The following is a 22,347-nucleotide window of genomic DNA, read 5'->3' as shown; positions in this document are numbered from 1 at the left end:
AATCGGTCAGTCAGTGTATGAAATGTCCATGTGCAGAGGACTTACTATCTTGCTGACCCCCTTTAGTTTTTATTACTTCCATAATGAAAGTACTGTTTTCTTAAGACATTTTTCCACAATGTTTCTTATTCTGACAGATTTGGTTGGGCAGCCCGGGAAGCTGCAATGGCATTATCGGTAGGCAGGTTTGGTAATTTCAAAAACTTTCCAGCAACAGAGAGGCTTTAATTTCTATTAAGTTGGAATCCCTATGGGTGATGTAATTGGTAAGCAGGTTGGTTTCTGTATTGTCCATGAGAGACAGAGTGAGAAGACAGATATGGTACCATCCATTCAAACATTAAAGATTAATGTTTTCCAGTTTTTCATGTGTTTATGAGGTGACAGTACTTCATTAGACCCCTTGCTGTGGTTGTTATGTGCATTGTGCAATGATGTCTTCCCTTTGTATTTAGGGTTTCTTCCATGGAGGCTGAAACTTTGACACAGTTGACAGTCAAAGTACCAATGAAAAACAACAGTGATATAGTGACATCACAATATCATCCCCTCCCCTAACCCCTCCCCCTTTATCATACAACAACAGCTGTGGGTGCTGCTCCAGTTCAGGTGGAGCACCACCCATCACCACCCACCAGGCAAACCACAGGTGTATCCACATACAAATGACATTTTAACAAATACTGCAAAACAAATGTGATTGGGACATCCCTAATTATCATTATGAGTGTTTACTAATGTTATGTAGCCTTAATCCTGTGTTAACGGGTCCTTGGTGAATGGTGATATGCACCAACTCGCCCATATGTGGGCTTATATCGGTTGTAATAGTGGTTCTGGAGAACCAGATCTCCAGTTGAATTAGTGGTTCTGGACAACAGTCTATCCGACAGTTCCGACTGAATCGACGCCGGGAGCGCCACAGTTTGAAGTCAAGTTCCTGAGGTGAACTACAGACGCCTAGCCGCTAGGCGTCTGTAGTTCACAACTGTGGCGCTTCATTTTTTTCAGTTTTATTATTAAATCCCCCAAAGTTATTTTATTCAATAAAGTCTGAGGTTCTATATGGCTATGGGCTGTGGTACTGTGGTAATAATAATAATAATAATTCAAAAAAGAAAGAACGAAAAATAACTAAAATAGTTCATTTTTTGGAACCATGAACTTTAGTTCAAAATATTGAATGATAAATATATAAATTATATACACATACATACATATATGTATGTATATGTATATAGATAGGCCTATACACCGTATATCTAGGTGTGCCCTGAGATTTTTAGGCTATGAAAAGTGTGCCCTGGGACAAAAAAGGTTGGGAAACACTGGCCTAGCCTACACAGTACAGTACACAGTACACATGATACACACATGCATTGCAAGCACACAGATTTGCGTAGGCCTAATTTAGGCCTATAGTTAGATTATTAACCTCATTATGCAATATGCATGTTTTATTATACATGTATTATTATAATATTATTAGTATATTGTTATTAATTAGTAATAGCTTAGTAGTAGTAATACAAATAGGCCTGCCTATTCGTTTGTTTGTTTGTTTATGTTCACACTGAGGGTGGGGTGTGTCCACTGATGGGTGTGGTCTCAAGGCAGCGCCGCCATTTTGTCGTCGTGACGTCACGAAGAGAAACCGGAAGCTGGAGGACCACAACATTTTCTCTCCTCCGCCCGCGAGCCTCCTGTCTGTCTGTCTCTCTGTCTTCTCTCTCTGTCTCTCCCTTCTCCTCTCTTCTCCTCTCTTTTCCTCTTCTCTCCCTCCTCCTCCTCTCCTCCCTCATTCGGAAATGGACGGGTGAGTGTTTTGTATTTTGTTTCAATTTGTTCTTTTCCAACCATTCTTGTGTTTTTTTTCTTCTCTTCCTTCCCGTCGAAAAACGAGGGGCGCGTGCGCTTCGTCAAATGAGAAGGGAGGAAAAAAAACAACACTAGAATAAAATAGATTAATACCAAAAAAGTATTTGCATTATAAACAGCCTCCTCGTTTAACTTCCATATTTTAGTTTTGTTTAAATTTCCGCGTTTATCGTTTTGTTTTTGTTTGTTTTGTATTATTATTTTTTATTTCCGCGTTCGGAGGAAACAAAAAAAAGTTGTCACGAGGAAGAGCGGGGAGGGGACGCTCGAGCAGGAAATAAACCAATATAAATAAATCAAATAAATGCCGAAAAATCGACGCGTCCTTTCTTTCCATTTTAGTCGAACATTCTGGTCGAAAACAACCTTTAAAAACGGCGACGTCTCGAGCGGTTCGTTCGTGGTTGTTATAGAAACAGACGGAACGAGAGTGCGCGCGGCCATTTTCCAAAACACCAGCCGCGCGCGAGAGAGGGGCGTTCATTCCGACAAAAACGTTGCATTTTTATCATGTATTTATATTTGATGTGTTTACTGTGGGGGCCCATTTGATATTTAAATAAACAAAGACGAACAGCAATATAGTATTCTCACGATACATTCTGGTTTTGCTGTTGGGGAAGTTGCGCTGTTTACACTGTTGTTGATGGGAGAGGGGGCGTGACCATTGTTATGGATGAGGTGATGGTTGAATTACTGCGAATATTGGTACATTTTCCAGTATTTGTGTGAATTTAAGGGCCATGTTGCATGCACTTAGTAGTAACAGTAGGCCTAGTAATTACTCAGTAGTAGTTTCATAATAGTAGTAGTCACAATAATAACAGTAATTGTATCAAGTAGCAGTCGCAATGAAAGTGTAATTGCACTGTAGTGTAAAAACTAGTTACAATAGTAATGTGAGTATAGTATTACAAGCACTAACTGTCACCACCACTACCAATAGGTCTAGTAGTTTTTTGGCTCTCAACATGATCATGTTGTATTTTTGTGTTAGCGGGGGTAGTAGTTACAGGATCAGTAGCCTATAAGTTACGACTCTTACAATAGTATTACAATAGTAGTAGTAGTAGAATTACAATAGTTCCGACTATTACAATAGTCGTAACAAATCTAACAATAGTAGTAGTTATAACAGTAGTAGTAGCCTAATAGTAACAGTAGGCCTACTGTTACTAGTATTAGGCTTTCTGAAAAGCCTATATATGAAATTATATGTATTTGGCCGCTCACCCCAATCTCAAAATATTTTGTTCCAGGAACCTTCAGAAGCAAAGATTTGTGTTACAAATGTTCGCTTTAAAATAATATAATATTCAAAAATGTGCACACCTTTTTTCGATAACAAACTAGCTCAGAGCACGAGCTATGAGCGTGTATATCGGCTATCTTTGAATAGCCAAAATCTAAAATATTGCTTTTTAGCTCAAATCTATTGTAGGAGAAAACTATAGCTCAAATCTATGACACAGATGCCTTCCCGGTCTTAATGGGTTAAAAACAAACACGGAACGACAAAGACTAATGGCATTTAATTCAGTGGTAGACACTAGACACCTGGTTGTATGCACAGTAGACATAGCAAACATAGTAGAATGTAAACATATAGATAGGGTAGCCATGATTGACAGAATAAAATTGATAATGAAGCATAATCAAAACAAAGTTGATAAACTGACAATGTGAATACTGAATATCAGGATGATATATACATAATAATACTGTTGCATTAATGCAGTATCATTGTAATATAACAACTATAAGAATTTAGGCTAAATAGTTGGGTAATGGTGTGCATGTTGTGGTTGATGGCTTGAGGGTGTTTAGAAATCCGACAACTCTGGGGGGAAAGCTTTTGCAGAACCTTACAGAGTTCCTACTACGGCTGCTGAGATTATGTAACAACTACTGTGGATACTGTAACAACTATTATTACTTATACTGTATTACTAATACTGTAAATCTACTACTATTGCTGATACTAACTACTACTAGTATTGATACAACTACTATTACTAATACTGTAACTATCACTATTATTACTAATACTGTAACTATCACTATTATTACTAATACTGTAACTATCACTATTATTACTAATACTGTTAATATTACTGATACTGTAACAACAAATATCACTGATACTGTAACAATTAATGCTAGTGCTATTACATACTACTATTTCACTACTACTACTACTACTACTAATATTACTGATACTTGAACAACTACCTAGGCTACTAATACTGTTACTATTACTGATACTGTAGTGCACTACTTTTTCTGATACTGTAACTACTATTTCTACTACTACCACCATCACCAGTATTACTACTTATACTATTGCCGATCCTGTAACAGCTACTGCTGATATTTTAACTATTATTAGGCTACCACAAATAGTTGATACTACTACTACTATACTGAACCCACCACACAGTCTGTAGTACATTTGTGTATTTGTATGTGAGCTGTGTCGGCCATGTTGGGTCTGGTGGTGTCTGGTTTCTCAATGAAAACATGGGTTTGAAGTTGAATTGAGGTCCGATTTCAAGGCTCTCCACGGGTTTACCGACCATTCAAGCGGTATGAGCATGTAGTACGACGTCTACGCACAGTGGCATAGTAATACTGTAGTACTTCTAGCAGCCTTGCTTGAGGGCAACTGGACCCCTACTACTCTCAGGGGGAGAATGAACTGACAATCATGTCCATCCACAAGGTTTATAATCTGTCCTGAAGTGTCTTATTACAAGGGGTAGGAACCCATTTGAATTATATATTAGACGTATTCTCTCTCTCCCTCCCTCTCTTTCCTTTCCTTTCCTATCCTCTCATCTGCGTGTCTCTCTTTCTATCTCCTTTCCTATCCCCTCTCTCTCGATGACGACGGTTTGTTTAAAATATCAATTTGTTTGCGGGGGAGTCGTTTGCAGGTAGGATGGAGAGAGAGTGAGGGCACGTGGTTGTACGGGGCACACGCGCACAGGGAACTTATTTCTGTGTGGTGTGGTTGGAGGGTGAAACTGCCTTCTCTAATATTTATATCATGATTGATTGGACATACTATTTTCTGCTACTGCTGGCTGCCACTGATTATTATTATTTACTAATATAGTAGTATTACTACAAGTACCACATGTACTAGTAGAGCTAAATATCTTGCTGACCCAATTTGTGCCAATAAACATTCAGTCCTAGGTTTGTATTCAACACAGTTGACCATCTCTTAATCTGGTGCTACATTTGAATGTGAACTCTTCAGGTGAAGAACATCTTAACCATTAAGCTCCATTTTATACTTCGTTGTACAATGGTGTCGTACAAATATATATAGTGAAAAATTAATAATAGCCGATTTACAATCACAATGCATCACATCACAATGCGCCCTGTTGATAATATACAATCCATCCATGTATTCCATTTTTAATAGCTCTCTATTATCTAGTCCCTGATTAGTTGAAGATTGCTTGGGTTCAGTCTCTACTTAAAACCCCAGTCTTACTCTTGACCCAACCATTTTGAACAATTACTGTAGGCCAATTCTAAATTGCCATTTAAAAAATATAATATTAAAAAATCTGGAATACACTGTCTGGTTACAACTTCTGGCAGCTGTGACAAGACAATAATTGAAAAATGTCAGTAAGGATTTTGCCGGCGCCACAGTATCAACACTGCACTAGAGTCACAAATGTGCCGGTGCAGTACTTAGTTCAGACTAGTCATTGGTCCGACAAACGACAACCTACCTCAAACCCTAAACTAACCATAACCGCAAGCACGGGAGCAGCGCATGTTCGAGCGGTTCCCGCATGTCGGACTAATGCTCTGTCGGAATGACGTGCAGATCCCCAAATGATCTTGTAATGGATGGATGCTGACACTGGTGACAGTACCGGTTTTGTTCAACTTGAGTGCAGCACTTGTGATCATAATGTTATTATCAATAGAATACAGAAGTAGGTTGGCATATCTGGGGGTGCTTTGCAATCGTTTACATCAGAGGTCTCTATCTTGCTTTGCACCAAGGATACACCCTCCAGAAAAACGCGATTACACGATCGCAGAATTCATTGCCTAATCAGCCAAATGGTGCAGATTACACAGGGATCCATATATTTCTAAAAGGACGCATATTTTACATGTGGAAGTGGTCCTTAGGACCACTTCCACGTTTAAATATATTATCATTATTTTTCGCGGACCAGTGCTGTTGTTGTCCAGGCCAACAGGACACAGGTTAATCCATAAGACCTGAGGCCTTCTAAATACTAACAGTTTTCTGAAAAAGCTGGCCCCCATCTCAAAATATTTTGTTCCAGGGACCTCCAGAATTAATTGTGATAAAGTTATGCAAAATGACACGGGTCCTTTCCCTGTTTTAATCGCTTATCTGAAAATGTCCTTTGTGTCTTCTCTATTGATTTATCAGGCAATGCATGTGAGGGTTAGTTTTCTGTGGGATTTATGCTAAACGTAACCATTAGTAATTCACTTCCCCCATTCACCTGAACGGTGTACAAGCACGGTGTACACGGTGAACTGCACTACTGGCCATGCTATTGTTTTTGAATGGTTCGGCCATGATGCAAATGCATTCCATTCGATATGATAATTGCAGTTTCAGTATGCTAAACCAGTGTTTCACAACCTTTTTTGTCCCAGGGCACACTTTTCATAGCCTAAAAATCTCAGGGCACACCTAGATATACGGTGTATAGGCCTATCTATATACATATACATACATATGTGTATCTATGTGTATATAATATATACAGTATATATATATATATATATATATATATATATATATATATATTCATTGAATATATATATTAGAGCTGGGACTTAATCTAATTAATCAGAGGCTTTGTAGTTAATTGATCTCGATTAATCGCATTTTAATCGCATATCAATATTCAACCCGAGAACAGTGAGAAACCTTTTTTTTCAAATGTTTTTTGGTATCCCAGTGAATAGTGACTACGGGATTCCACTCATTTTCAACATTTTACTGTCATTAATATACCTTAGAGTTGTTGTGTGGATATAATAAGAAAGCCCCCCCCATTCTGTGTTGCCTAGAACTGGAGGTCTGAAGAAAATCAGTAACATTATGAAGTACATCTCAGTGACATCACAAAAATGTACTTCATAATGTTACTGTTTTTTTCAGACCTCCAGTTCTATAGGCAACACATAATGGGGGGACTTTATTATTTCCAGTGCACACAACTCCATAGAAAAATGTTGAAAATGAGTGGTATTCCCCTTTAAGCAATACAACTTTTTTATCCCAACAGATAAACAAGAGCAGCAAGTGCCTATATAGTGTCTTCAGTGTGTATATGAAATACTCAAATCTGCTTTACATGGCGGGGCATGAGAACAAATAAAAACAACTTTATTATGGGGGAAACATTTCACATGAGGTTGGGGCTGACCCACGCTTGTCGCTTGCTACTTCAGTATGTTTCGCATCGAGGACAGCTTGACAGCTTCGTGCTGTGGTGAAATCACCGCGCGTCTCCGGTGGTCTGTGAGACATGTTAAACTGAAGCAGCTAGCAAGCCTAGCATATAAGCTAACGTTGGTCATAAATGGATCCTTTCCCTCTGACATTGCACACAGCCATGCCGCTATCCACGCGTCCATCCGATAGCTTTTACATCTAAATGTCCCATCCATGGAGCAAAAGCGATATAAGCGGCTTCTTCATTAGATTCATTTGGGTTTGGATTTTGGGCTTTCTGACGGAGCTGTAGCCTGTAGTGTAGAGTGAACAACAGCTGCTGCTGCTGCTGCAGCTCGCGTGCCGCAGCCAATTCAGTACTACTAGAAACACAGTGAGAAACGTTCCGCGGTGGAAAAAAAGGTGCGATTAAATGCGTTAATTTTTTTAACGCGTTAATTTTTCTGTAGTTAATTAATCTCAATTAACGCGTTGTGAGCTTGTAAATCAGCCATTTTCAGCATGGAACACGTGTACGACGAAGAATAAATCAGGCATCACTGTGCTTCTGTGGAGGGAGGGAGATATATTGTGTTGTCCGAACGAGGCGATCATGTATGGACACTTGGACAGTTGGACAGCTATTTTTCGTGGCACATTATGTTTAATCACAACAACGTCACGTTTACTTTACCTCCTCAGTGTTTGGGTCGGGACATGTAGGACTGTATGTGTCTGCTGTCTACGTGCATATGCGCGAAATGTAACGTCTTCTGGATGCATCTCTTTTGCATTAACATTTCAATGGCCGAGGGTCGTTAGAGTCTATTGTTCCGTCGTTATCGCACGTCTAATGGTTAGACGTGTGACAACAACAACGACGCAACAATAGGAAGCCTGAAGGGTTAGTGTTGTTTTCGGTCAAATCAGGCGGCACACCTGGACACATCAAACGGCACAGTAAAGTGCCGCGGCACACAGGTTGGGAAACACTGTGCTAAACAGTAAACACAAGGTCTGATCTGATATGTTCTGCTCAGTGCTGCTCGCTCAGTACTGTTTTTGAATGCTCAGCCATTTCTCTGATGCTGACAATTAACATTTATGCCACAAGAGGGAGTTCTTCACATTAGCAACTAGAATGGCAACAAGAAAGACCACTATTGACGATGCCTATATCTAAATCCCGGAGCGGTTGCGCAAAGACCCGCCCGGCAGCACTGTTTAATGCAATGTATTTGTGTGTGTTATACGTTTTTTTTGTTGAATTACTCATGACAAAGTTGTAAAAGTCAACAGTATGTATATCCATAAAATAAGCAAGCAGCACGCTAGCAGACAATACACTAGTTCTGTCTTTCAATCATTTTATTATTATTATTATTGTTATTATTATTATATTTTCACAATCTGATACACATACGCCGGCTACTCTCTAATGTTTTGATAATTCGTGCGACAGATGTATGCATATGACGGTATAGAGTTTCATGTGACAAGCTTAAACTATAGTGTATTTAATTAAGAAGATGATCAGGTAATGTAATTGTGAAAATAATAATAATAAAATGATTTAAAGACAGAACTAGTGTATTGTCTACTAGGGTGCTGCTTGCTTATGTTATGGATATACATACTGTTGACATTTACAACTTTGTCAACAAAAAATCTTATACATGCACAAATGAATTGCATTTGATTAAACAGTGCTGCCGGGTGGGTCTTTGCGCAACCGCTCCGGCATTGGAAAATAAGCATTGACGATATTCAGACATCTTGCCAGCAATGTGCTAACTAGGTGCAACTTCCCATTGACAGCCCATTCATCCAAACAGAAAATACAGGAAGTATGAGCTACTTCCTGTCAAGAAATTCAATGGAGGTGATTTTTTTCCTAAGTATTGGAGTTTGGAAGCACTTGTTTTTAGTAACCTCCTGCTGGCTCCTGCATTATGTGCAAATTCAGTGGTGGTACGCAGGGCTGTTGAGTGATATCCAACAAGCACTCCCAAACTCTGACACTTAGGAAAAAATAACCTGCGCAGAATTTATTGACAGGAAGTCAATAAATTCTACAGTGAATTTTTATGAAACAAAAACTGTACAGATTGAAAGAGGATAATTCAAGCTTTCTGTAATTGGCGTTGTTTAATACAATTAGATAGGACTTTTCTGTTTGGATGAATGGGCTGTCTACATTGGGAAAATGCACCTAGTTAGAACTGCTGGCACCTTGCTGGCAAGATGGCAGCGGTCTGAATATCGTCAATTATTGCCAGTCCGATTTAGGGTTATTTAAATTTGTTTAATGAAATGAAATACAATTTAAAAATCACAAACATTACTGTTCACCTCTGCTTCTACAAAATTATTCAAGAATATTTTACAAAATTAAAATGAAGAATTCTTTGCTTGTGCGAGCACACACACGCATGAACCAATATTCGCCAGCGGTTGCTCCATGCGCGCCCTCCCTCTAGACCAGAAAGCATGCTGGCTAGGCCAGGTCCTGTAATGGGTTAAACATTGAAAACTATGTTAACAAACTCGTTCCCGGTTATTAAAAGGTGCACAGCACACTGGTCCTTGTGACGTGCCAGCCAACGGGATAAACACTATAATAAAACAAATGTATATCCGCGCACACGTAGCTCATAACCAGAGTGGCGTCATTGAGGGGGCAGAAACCAGCCCTCGAGCACGGGAGAGTGACACGATGGAGTTTTAAATAAATTGTTTTCAATGAGAGCGGCACAGATATCAGCAATTCTAGGCATGTGTGCAACTGTTTAACCCATTTAGACAATGACAATTTAGACCGGACAATATTCTGAAATACCTATGTTTCTGTATCAGTGGTGCTCAATATTTCATGTCAAGAAACCCCAAAATGATATGTAATTTGCCGCCGAACCCCATCTGAAAATATGTTGTTCCATGGGGACACCCCCAGAAACAAAGATTTTAGTTAAAAACGTTCATTCTGAAAGAATATACATTCAAAGATTTGTGCCACATTTTCACGATTTCACAAAAATAGCAGATCTACAAGCTTGTAGCGCGGCACTCTGTGCCGTGCTATGAACATTTTGAAAAATATGATCGTGTATAAGGTGATATTTTACGCTCTGAGTTCTCATCCAATGAAATTGTTTTTTAAAAATAACAAAATGAGAAAATATTTTGACGCATTTCCTCTCTGTCTCTCTCTCTCTCCAGGAATCTTAGCTGCCTGTCTGTTTGCTTCTCTCTACCATGAACACCACTAACCCATTGACAGGTAAGGTGTGTGTGTGTGTGTGTGTGTGTGTGTGTGTGTGTGTGTGTGTGTGTGTGTGTGTGTGTGTGTGTGTGTGTGTGTGTGTGTGTGTGTGTGTGTGTGTGTGTGTGTGTGTGTGTGTGTGTGTGTGTGTGTGTGTGTGTGTGTGTGTGTGTCCGTGCGTGCGTGCGTGCGTGCGTGCGTGCGTGCGTGCGTGCGTGACCACCTACCTATTGTGAAAATGTTCAGTCCTCCACAAATTCTTCTGAAGTGCATTATAACTTTACTGTAATGTACAAAAATGAGGTTTTCACATCTCTCAGGCTGATACTGAAAATATAATAATGTAATAATACATGGTTTTATTACTAGAAGTCTTGATCACTGCAACGCTCTCATGTCTGGTGTACAAAAAGAGGCAGTTTGTCAGTTGTATGTGTGCTGACAAAGACCAGGCACAGTGCACACATTACACCCCTTTCAAAGTCCTTGCATTGGTTGGCTGTTCAAATCAATTTTAGTATCCCATTGGCAGTCAATGTGTTAACTAATATTCCTACTTAACCAGAAGACGTGTTTATTTAACCTGCATGCCTATTTAACTTGTACACATATTCCTCACCCCTGTGATCTTCCAATACACTAATGATACAGTTTTGCACCAGTGTTAATTTTGACAGCAAATTCTGATTTAGTCGTAGTCATTTGAATAACTCACCATTTAGTTTTAGTCATCTGTTTAGTCTTAGTCGACTAAATATCAAAAAATATCTAAATATCAAAATCCCTCACTTCACCCCCGTGTGAAGTGAGGGGCGCTCTTATCGTACATCATCATGACGTAAAATTGACACTATGCCTTTTTGCACAGACACTATGATGTAACATTCTCCATTCATTGTCAATGTTTGTGTAGGACTAAAATAGACAGTAAAGGTGGCCTTACACTAGCCGATAATCGGGCATTTTTGACGCTCGGGGGGTGCCCGACCGCTCAAAGCGTGATCGGGATCGGCCCGATCAACATCAAGAATGTTTAATATTTGCTCTGCCCCGCTCCGATTATCCTGTAGTGTGTGGTGCTATCAGATTTCAGATTGAAAAAAATCGGCTAGTGTAAGGCCACCTTAAGCCGATTTGCTCGGACACTGACATACTAGCTGAATATAGAAGGGACTAGCGGCCCTCAACAAAATTAACACTGTTTTGCACTGACATACTGTAAATCTCTTTCCCTCCCTCTTGTCAGCGAATGGCAGTGACAGACTCTTCAAAAGTGAGCGCGCTCAGTCGGTCCCGTCCAGAGTGCTGCACCTCCGCCGCGTCTCCGCTGTTGTCTCTGAGAACGAAGTGATCTCACTTGGACTTCCCTTTGGAAAGGTCACCAACCTGTTGATGCTAAGAGCTAAAAACCAGGTACTGCTGCACAGTAGCGTAACAAGACAACAGTGGGGGTGGAGGTGGGGGGCGTGTGTGATAGCAGCAGCCACCGCGCTCCGCCAAACTTCTGTCAACTCAACAGTCATTGCATCTCTGGATGTACGCAGATTTATTATTTTATTTTACCGACGGCACGGGTGGGTGGCCGTGGGCCCCAAATTACTGGTCCCCAACGCAACTGTGTTGTCTGCGTCACGGTATTTACGGCCCATGCTGCTGCAGCTGTGGGTAGTTCTAATACTAGTACTACTACTATTACTACTGCTGTAGCTTAACCCATTAAGACATGAGGCTGATTCTACACGTCTTCTAAATCTAAACATTTTTCAGAAAAACTTCTGTTGCTGTATCAGTAGTTCTCAAACGTTTTCATGCCAAGGGCCCGCCAAATTAAATGTATTTGGCCGCCGACCCCCCATTTCAAAATATGTTGTTCCATGGAACCCCAGAAGTAAAGATTTGAGTTAAAAATGTTTGCTCAAAAATGTATATCAAAGATATACTATTTAAAAAAAATAGCTGATCTTGTATGTAGATGAGCTTGTATATCTGCTACTTCGAGTTAATATTATTAGTGCTATTCCTGCTTTAGCTATATATCAGGCACTACTGCTGGTACTACTATTGTTAGGTTCAGGACTAGCGATTTAATCAAATCTATTATTTGCATCCTATTTACAAATCTTTTCATTTTAATTTGTAATGCTTTAACTGTGTGTGTGTGTGTGTGTGTGTGTGTGTGTGTGTGTGTGTGTGTGTGTGTGTGTGTGTGTGTGTGTGTGTGTGTGTGTGTGTGTGTGTGTGTGTGTGTGTGTGTGTGTGTGTGTTGTCCTCTAGGCATTTCTGGAAATGGCTTCCGAGGAGGCGGCGGTCGCCATGGTGAACTACTATGCCGCAGCCCCCGCCCATCTGCGCAATCAGCCAATCTACATCCAGTTCTCCAACCACCGACAGCTCAAGACTGACAACCTTCCCAATCAGGCTGTATGTAAAAAAAAAAAAAAGAAAATATATATATATATATATAATATTGTTGATGATTGGAGGAAACCTCATAACTACATTTTTTAGGCATAAATCAGTGCTATTGAACACCCTTTACGCCCGTGTGTTTTTTTCCGAAAATATTGAACCAATGGAAAGTAGTAAAAAGTGCTTTGGGCAAAACCTCTTAACTCCATTGGACCCTCAAAATGTCTGCTAAAGCAACTAACTCCACCACCTCTCCCCCTCTCATGGAAGTAATTGACAATATATAAAGTTTCAACACCAACTTTGATGAGGCTGTATTGCTTTGTTTTGAAAATATAAGGTTTTCTTAATTTCCTGAAAAATGAACATTTTGGAGTTATGAGGTTTCCTCCCGACAGCAGAGATATACAAAAGTGTGGTGGTCCTCGGAGCACAGGTCTCTGCCAGGCCGGGTTGCCTTCCCAGGGCCCCCAAACTATTAAGGCAGTCATAGTCAATTGGAATGGGATCTGTAAAATCGGACTCGCCCCAACATTTAAAAACAAATTCTGAAATAAGTCAATTAACATAAATGACAATTTTAATCATTATAAAAATAAAAATAAAATATTTATTCTATTATATCTATTTATTCATAGATGAAAAGTAAACAAGCATTACATTTTGATTCTTATGATCTCTTCAGAGGGCCCAAGCGGCCTTGCAGGCAGTCAACGCACTGCCCGGTGCCCCGATGCATGCTGGGAACATGGTGGCCGCTGGCGGAGCTGGGCCTGTCACCGGTGTGGAAGGGGGCGGGCCCCCGCCGCCCGGCCACAGCACTGCGGTGCTGAGGATCATTGTGGAGAACCTGTTCTACCCTGTCTCGCTGGAAGTTCTCCATCAGGTAATAAATAAAGTATTGGTCTTCGTAGTACTAGTCAAATTGGCATTAGTATTTATAGTAGTACTACTGCTTTAATCCTCACTTGGGATCGGCCTGAATGTATGGATGTGATAATGGTTGTGATAATGAATGGCAGTAGATCGTAAGAAATCTACTGCAACATAAATGTGCAAGATAAGTTAATGTTGAAAATTGCCCTACGGCTCTGGACTGGTTCAGCAGCTGTCACTACTGTACATGTGCATGTTGGCTCACGCATTGTGACGCGTTAATGAGCGTGTAGGTTTTTGACTACTGTTCACCATAGAATCAGGTTCATGGGATTATCTAGCAGCAGTGCTAGTAGTAATATTGCTGTTAATAGTACCTGTAATACTCCAACTTGTTTTTGTTGATGTGTGTTGTTGTCCGTTATCTGTCCAGATCTTCACTAAGTTCGGAACCGTGTTGAAAATCATCACGTTCACGAGGAACAACCAGTTCCAGGCATTGCTCCAGTACAGTGATGCCCAGAATGCCCACAACGCCAAGATGGTGAGGATACCGATAACCTACAATATCAGCTATAACTGTCTGCTTATAGTGACCAATAATGATAGTCATCTGCTTTTTTGTGACAGATAATGGTAATTGTCTGCCACCTCTGATTGATAACCATCAATTATCTTCTTGTTGTGGCCGATAATGATAATTTATCTTTTTGACCGATACCGGATAGTTGTTCGATTATTGTGATGAATGACCAACGGTGATTATTGTGAACCCTTGACCTCCAGAGCCTGGACGGGCAGAACATCTACAATGCATGTTGCACGCTGCGCGTCGAGTACTCCAAGCTAACCAGCCTCAACGTCAAGTACAACAACGACAAGAGTCGTGACTTCACTCGCCTGGACCTGCCATCTGGTGATCAGCAGCCCATGGACCCCGGAATGACCTTCGGTAAGATCAAGGTCTTACAAGGGTCTTTCTTATTGGGGATCATTTAAGGGTGACTGATCGTCGATCTGCGATAAAGGAAATGTTCGGGACTCTCGATACTGAACAAGATCAGAATCATAATGCTTTTTTTTCCTTCCAAGAATTGTGCTCTCTAATCCTCATCACGCTGGCTTCCATATTCTTCCTAATTCAGGGAACAAAATGCCTTGTCGCTTGGGTTGCCATTGAGAACTTTTAAGATAACAAGCTTGTTTACAGAACCTACAATCAGCCGTGCAATTGGCCAACAACAATAGTAATTATCTGTTTGTTTTATAGCTCCTGGCATCATCTCATCACCGTACGGAGCAGGATTCGCTCCGGCCATGGCATTCCAACAGGGTGGAGGTACTAGTACTACTACTAATAATGATACATAACGTAGCCTGCGAGTTAGTTCAGGCAGCATACACTCGAGAGGTTAACACGCTTGTGCATTACAATGCGGGCATATACAGTCTTCTGCAGTGTTTGGCAATTTGGACCAATTGGGCGGGTTTTTTAAACTCACTCAAGTCTGTGTTCTTTCTGCGTTCCTTCTGCATAAGCGTGTTATAATAAACTTTATTTCAGACCTGTGGGTCCATATAAAAGAAAACGGCACATACTATAGAAAAAGACAGTGGTATATAAATATAAATATATAAAATACATCAAGTCTGATCACCATTCCTCACACACACCAGTACATGTCATGAGGCGGCTGTCTAGTGCCAACAGGTAAGTTAACTAAAAAGTATAGGCTGTTATGTATTGTTTGTTGTTATGCACGGTTGGCTAACACCGCCACCCCAGCACCACCAGTGGGCTCTCTATTAGTTCTCTTCCCCATGGGGGGTTGTTATTGTATAGTATCTATCTCCCTGCCCTTAACACATTCCGTCCGTAGGACGTGTGGAAACGTCATAGGGAATCGAACCGAGGGGTACATCCGACGTGTGTACACGTCCTAGCGCATCCTAAATGATACCGGGCGAGAGAGGAATATTCTGAATTGTTTCCTTTTTTTTATTTGTCAGTTCGCCTTTCGGCTACCGTATGCTACGCTCTGGGCTCATGTTAGCTTACCGTTGACTTAGCTGTTAGCGCGGCAGAAAGAATGACTCGTCTCTCCTAATCCAGGGCGCTCTCCGTGGTTTTGAACTGATCGATATACTAGCGCTTCATTTCTGCTCCTCATCCGTCTCTCCCGCAAAATATGAACGCTTTTTGGATCATATATTGTATAAATTAAAACGATAGCAATGTAAGCTAGCAATGTAAAGCAAACTTTTTTAGCAGATTGTTTCCGGGTCGTGGGTTTCAGAGTAAAAGCGGCCATGTCTTTCCGGCACCCCAGAGCTCCTATTTTGAAGGAATCCCGGCACCGATTGTGTTAATGGTTAATGATGGTTGTCTAGTTGTGCTGAACATAGAGAAAAGATTATCAGAGCCTGAACGGCAAGATAAATTATATATGGGGGTTCACTGTAATTGACTATAATTGCTGATAAACTGTGTCTTGGATTTCTTAACAATCCCTCCCAGAACTTGTGTGGTGACTTTGCCATGGGAATGGTCCAAGAATACAATAAAAATGAACTAAATAAATCTACAAGGGAACATTTGCAGCTATTAAGGAAATGCTACATACCACATATTCCCTGAATGTTGCCATTGCCATTGACTACTTCACCCATTTCTTTTAGGTCTGGCAATGCAGACGATGCCAGCTCCTCTCTCTCTCTCTGCCTCGGTCAGTCGAATGTCCCTCGCCCACGGTGCAGGTCCACCGTTGGGCCATGCTGTGTTACTGGTGTCTAATCTGAACCCAGAGGTACCCATATAGTACACAATAAATACATACATAGTACACACTAAATGCACATATGATGTGCATTTTAGTACTGCTGTACATTAATGTTTACTTGTTTTTTACAGGCTGTGAACCCACAAAGCCTGTTCATCCTATTTGGTAAGTCTCTCTTTGATAAAAATCAATCTCTCTCTCTCTCTCTCTCTCTCTCTCTCTCTCTCTCTCTCTCTCTCTCTCTCTCAATCTCTCTGTCTCTGTATGTCTCTATGTGTCCCACTATGTACCTTAGTGGGGCTTTCTGTAGTCAGGTTTGCAGTCTTTAGTCATGGTGCGGTTGGGGAGAGGAGAGTGGGCTTAGTGTCCCATTGGCCGTGGGGCTTAGTGTCCCATTGGCCGTATAGGGCTAGTCTCCCATTGGCTTAGAAGCCAATCATGAACATCTCGCCACTACTAGACCACGTGACTCGACTAGAAAGTCTGATCATTGATCAGCTGAGCTCTGCAAGCTGATAAAAAATGGCTCTTTAGCGGAATTAGCGCACTAGTTGACTGCTCTGCGTGTGTCAGTCCAAGCCCAAGACTGTATATTACACAAACTCAACAGAGACTCCTAAAGGAATCGGATGCACATAAATTAAGTAACAGATAAACATTATGTTGCCGGAATTAAAGAATTCAAGCCCCCCCTATAATGATAGGGGAAACACTGCAAGTTTGTATTTAATTGTAACTCATACAATACTCTAGCAGTGTTACACGCTCCTTCTGTTTTTTCAAAGTCACCGTCAGCAGTTCTCAGACTGGCTTTAACACGTAAATTAATTATACAATTGTTGTGCAATGCTTTGATGTGTGTAGTTCAACGTGGCAGCTCAACTACCTTCTCTATCCAGAGCCGCCATCCTGTTAGATTCATCCAATATGTATGAAACACCCATTGTTGCTGGCCGCCACCAATTCTATAATAGGCTATTAACATCAAAACAACCCATTTAGACCTGAGGCTGATTCTACAAATGTCTTCTAAACCAGGTTCTTTCAAGATTTCAAAAATAGCAGATTTACTAGCTTGAAGATCTGCCTATTTTTTAATAGCCAATGCTAAAATCTAAAATGACATAGATCCTTTCTGAATGCTTTGTAAGCTCCAGGTAGCCTAAGTTTCATTTACAAACAGTCTGAACCAATGTCTGTCTGTCTGTCTGTCTGTCTGTCTGTCTGTCTGTCTGTCTGTCTGTCTGTCTGTCTGTCTGTCTGTCTGTCTGTCTGTCTGTCTGTCTGTCTGTCTGTCTGTCTGTCTGTCTGTCTGTCTGTCTGTCTGTCTGTCTGTCTGTCTGTCTGTCTGTCTGTCTGTCTCTCTCTCTCTCTCTCTCTCTCTCTCTCTCTCTCTCTCTCTCTCTCCATTCTGAACAAATGTCTCCTCATTCTGAACCAATGTCTCTCTTTCCGTAGGTGTGTATGGGGACGTGTACAGAGTCAAAATTCTGTTCAACAAGAAAGAGAACGCTCTGGTCCAGATGGCTGATGGTACTCAAGCCCAGCTCGGTACGGAACTCACTATCTAATAGTTTACACTACCAACACTCTTAGCGAGATCACATTTCTTAAAATACTTTTATTTTTTTTTATTGAAATGACAAAAGCTGTTTAAAAATAGTATGCGTTAGCTGAAAACCACTCAGATTAAGCATTGTCACATTCCTCCATTGCACTCTTTCAGCACTCTTTTTTTTTTTTTTTAGAATAATTCCAACAGGCTGTTTTATGGTCTTTAGGAGGAGATATCGGGGGAGTTTTCTGCCCCCCTATCTCATGACTAGGTTGACCATACGTCCTCTTTTACCCGGACATGTTCTGTTTTGGTAGCCTGTCCGGGGGGCGGGGGTTATAAATTCCTTCAAATTTCCGGGGGTTTAGCGCGTGTATCTGTGTATCACAGTCACATGGATTCAAGTTCTCAGTCACCACAACTCAATTCAGTCTTTGGGATTCCACAGCAGCCAGTACTGTATGTCTTCCACAGAAGCATCTCTTGTACTGAAAATAGCCGATCTACAAGCTCACAACACATCGCAGTGTGACGTGTTGTGAGCTTGTAGATCGTCTATTTTCAGTTATTAGCTGTTTTAAGATTAAAGAGTATTTGAAACTATAAATAGAAAACATGTTCAGAAGTATCTTCCATAAAACCATAATCCTCTCGAATATATCAGACAATTAAAGCCTCAATCTAAAACATTAGAATTATAGCATCTAAACATCACAGTCCTACATATTAGTTATCTTGTTTAGGAAACTTTCATGCTGTTTCACAAATCACGGATTCAGACTGACACAAATCCTAATCTGATTTCAGTCATGAGATTTTTATTTAGCTTTATTCCATGCAGTCACAGACCATTAAATCATCCATTGCCTTGTGCGTCTTGCGTTGCAGCCATGTCCCACCTCAACGGCCAGCGTCTCCACGGCAAGACCATCCGTGTCACACTGTCTAGACACCAGTCGGTCCAGCTCCCCAGAGAAGGACAGGAGGACCAGGGTCTGACTAAGGACTATTCTGGTTCTCCGCTGCATCGCTTCAAGAAGCCCGGCTCCAAAAATTTCCAGAACATTTTCCCTCCGTCTGCAACCCTCCACCTGTCTAATATACCGTAAGATATCAGTACAAATACCTGTTCATTCACAGTATAGGGCGGTACACTAAAAGTTTGGCTTTTTTTCCTTTCTTTTTTATACAGTAATGGAGAAAGAGAATGCATAACATAAAATGTCTTATTATGGACTTTTGTATGTTACAAATTAATGAATGAGTTCATTCATTAAACACACACACATGCAACCAAGTGTAAAATCTGCCATTACGATGCCATCAATGTCCGCCAAAATGCATTTTTGCCGACAAAATCAACTAGATTTAGTAGACTAACTAAAACATTTCAGGTGACACAAATATGACAAAAACTAAATTAAATTGTGTTAAAAAAACTAAATAAAAATTTGCCGTCAAAATCAAAACTGCATGCTGGTTCTCAGCACACGTGTCTCTTATGTGTAAACTACGATGAAGAAAGAGGGGTAATAGCAAAGTTTATTAACTACTCGGATGAGAACAAAGCAGAGAATGGAGAATGAAGTTAATACGTCTAGTCTCGTATATTCTTTTCCTATTAAGTTAATCTCTCTTTCTCTGTCTCTCTGTCAGACCTTCCATTACAGATGAAATGTTGAAGGATTTGTTCTCCAGCAGTGGGTACAGTGTCAAGGCCTTCAAATTCTTCCAGTGAGTATTAGTATTACTACTACTAGACAACTATTATTGCTATTACTACTAATATTCCTAGTACTCTTACTAATATTACACCACTAATACTAGCTACCTACTGACACCCATTTTGATCTCTCTCTCATCAAATCCCTCCCTTGTTTTATCTTTCTCTGTCTCTCTCTCTGCCTGTAGAAAAGACAGGAAGATGGCATTGATCCAGCTCGCCTCTGTGGAGGAAGCCATCCAGGCGCTGATCGACCTCCACAACCACGACCTTTCCGAAAACCACCACCTCCGCGTGTCTTTCTCCAAGTCCACCATCTGACGCCTCCCCAGTGTGACTGTTGACCTCGATGTGACGACCATGTGACTAATTTTCGATTGACAGGAGAGACGGACCAACTGTTGACCTAGGACCCTTTGACGAACAATGACTTCCAAATGTCGACCTCCACCCTCTTGATGCACATTTGGCTGATGGAGAACTACAGGATGTCATCACTGTAGGAATGCCCCATTTCAGCTTTGACTCGGGCGTGACATGAGCGAGACGATCCCAAAACTCTGACATTTGGATGAACGTATATGAAATTTAGGTATCAATTTAAATTTCAGACAATTGATTGTGATCAAAATATGACAGTAATATATATACCAGGACAATAGATGCCATAACCAGTAATATACCAGTAAAATATATGTAATAACCAGTAACATACCAGTTAAAAGAAATATGTAATAAACCTTAACATACTAGTAAAATGGGTGTAATAACATGTTATTATACTATAGTAACTTAACTGTCATTGCTATTACCTACAGTATCAACCATTACTGATAAAAGCCAGCTGGTTTTACTGGTACATTGTTACCTTATTACATATATTTTTAAGTATTCATACTTTCATAATTAAGTGAATTTGGGGGATTGATGCATATATAGTAGCTAGTAATTGATGTCTACTATAAAAACTTGACTTTTAACTCCCAATACTGGTTGATTGGCTCTCATCCTAGACTTGTTGACTACCGGGACAGGTTGACTACCTGGACAGGTTCACATCCTAGACTTGTTTACTCCCTGGACTAGTCACCCAGCTACTCTACCCCCTTCTATTTACTGGCTCGTAATCTGGCTCACTGGTTGGCCAGTTGACCCGTTAGCTGACTGACCAAGCTAACCGACAAGCTAATTAGATGGCAACTAGTTGCCTTTTGGACGAGCTGACTGGAAAGTGGACTAGTCGGTTTGTGGAGCACTAGCTTTGGGCAGCGTTCGGCTAGTTGCTGGGCCATCTACTTGTCGACGTACCGGCCTTTCTGGAAACGTTTCTGTTTCCCAGCCTTTTTCGGATTGGACCACAGCCCTCCTCTGACAAGGCAGATAAGAAACTGCCTCATATGGGCAACCGCATGGGATGGACAGGAGGGGAAGAGGCAACGGAACCAATAGGAATGCGAGCAATTCCCAATTCCAAGCCTTCGTGCCTCCAAAATCCTCATCCATGCAGAAATGTGTCTGACCCGCCAGAAGAGACCACCTTCCCTCGGTGTAGCATCAAGGGGGAATGATCCTAGGAGCTTGCCCCAGGCTCCCCCATCTCTGGGGCCTCCTCGTAACGCACACCCGCCCCTCGCTCTGTCTACCGAAGTGGAAGGGACCATTGTTGTGATTTTCGAGACTCTTTGGCGTGTGTGTTCGTTTTGTTTCTGCGGCCCCCCTGCCCGACAAACCCCTTCATCATTCTGTAAAATACACATTTTTACAATGGGTTTTCTGAAAGACAACCCGACTCCTCTGCCCTCTTCACCCCAAATGAGGAAAGATGGTGGGAAAATGGTTTACGGTAAAGATCCTTCATTCAGGTTGTATTACTACTACTTCTACTACTAGTACTACTACTACTAATACCATGACTACAACCGCGACATTGACGTTTGCAAACGTTCCTTTGTTCCCCCCGGAAGAATGGGCAAAGCCACCCCCCGGTCGCTCGTTCTAATCCCAGAGTTCCTGTATGTCACTCTAATGTTTTTAGTTTGTTTTTTAAACAAGGTTTCAATGTGAAAACTTGCTGGGGCTTTTGTACCACTATCGGAGGGGTCGATTTCTCAACAAACGATAGCCATGGAGACACACTTGGGGGAGGGAAAGAAGGGGGAAGTGGGGAGAGGCGGGGGGGGTCTTAATCTCTGGGGGTTTTCTTTCTAAGGCGGGTCGTTTCTTTCGGAGCTAAGTTTTTCAGGTGATTGGGAGCCACCCGGCATGACCACTGAACTCCTACCGTCAGCTGACTGGGGGGCCACCCAGTTACGACCACCAGTCTTCTACTGTCAGGCGTCTGGGAGACTTAACCAGGGGCCTTCTACCATCAGGTGACATCAGAGATGCCCAGTTCAACACTTGGTC

At 41.1% G+C, this 22,347-nt stretch overlaps 1 protein-coding gene across 1 annotated transcript; it reads left to right on the top strand.

Annotated features, from left to right (window-relative positions):
• Positions 1–1,676: 1,676 nt before the first annotated feature.
• On the top strand, positions 1,677–22,058 carry ptbp3 (polypyrimidine tract binding protein 3). Its single transcript, XM_079524824.1, has 14 exons — positions 1,677–1,816; positions 10,556–10,616; positions 11,845–12,011; positions 12,873–13,019; positions 13,693–13,893; positions 14,317–14,427; positions 14,670–14,835; positions 15,154–15,222; positions 16,563–16,690; positions 16,795–16,828; positions 18,122–18,214; positions 19,107–19,323; positions 19,875–19,952; positions 20,130–22,058. Exons 2-14 carry the CDS (start codon positions 10,592–10,594, stop codon positions 20,260–20,262), a joined length of 1,569 nt encoding a protein of 522 aa, XP_079380950.1. The 5' UTR covers positions 1,677–1,816; positions 10,556–10,591; the 3' UTR covers positions 20,263–22,058.
• Positions 22,059–22,347: the final 289 nt, after the last annotated feature.

This window comes from Electrona antarctica (genome assembly GCF_951216825.1).
Source record: "Electrona antarctica genome assembly, chromosome: 16".
Lineage (NCBI taxonomy): Eukaryota > Metazoa > Chordata > Actinopteri > Myctophiformes > Myctophidae > Electrona > Electrona antarctica.
The sequence above is the reverse complement of the archived record's forward strand: the minus strand, read 5'-3'. Positions and strand labels throughout refer to the sequence as shown.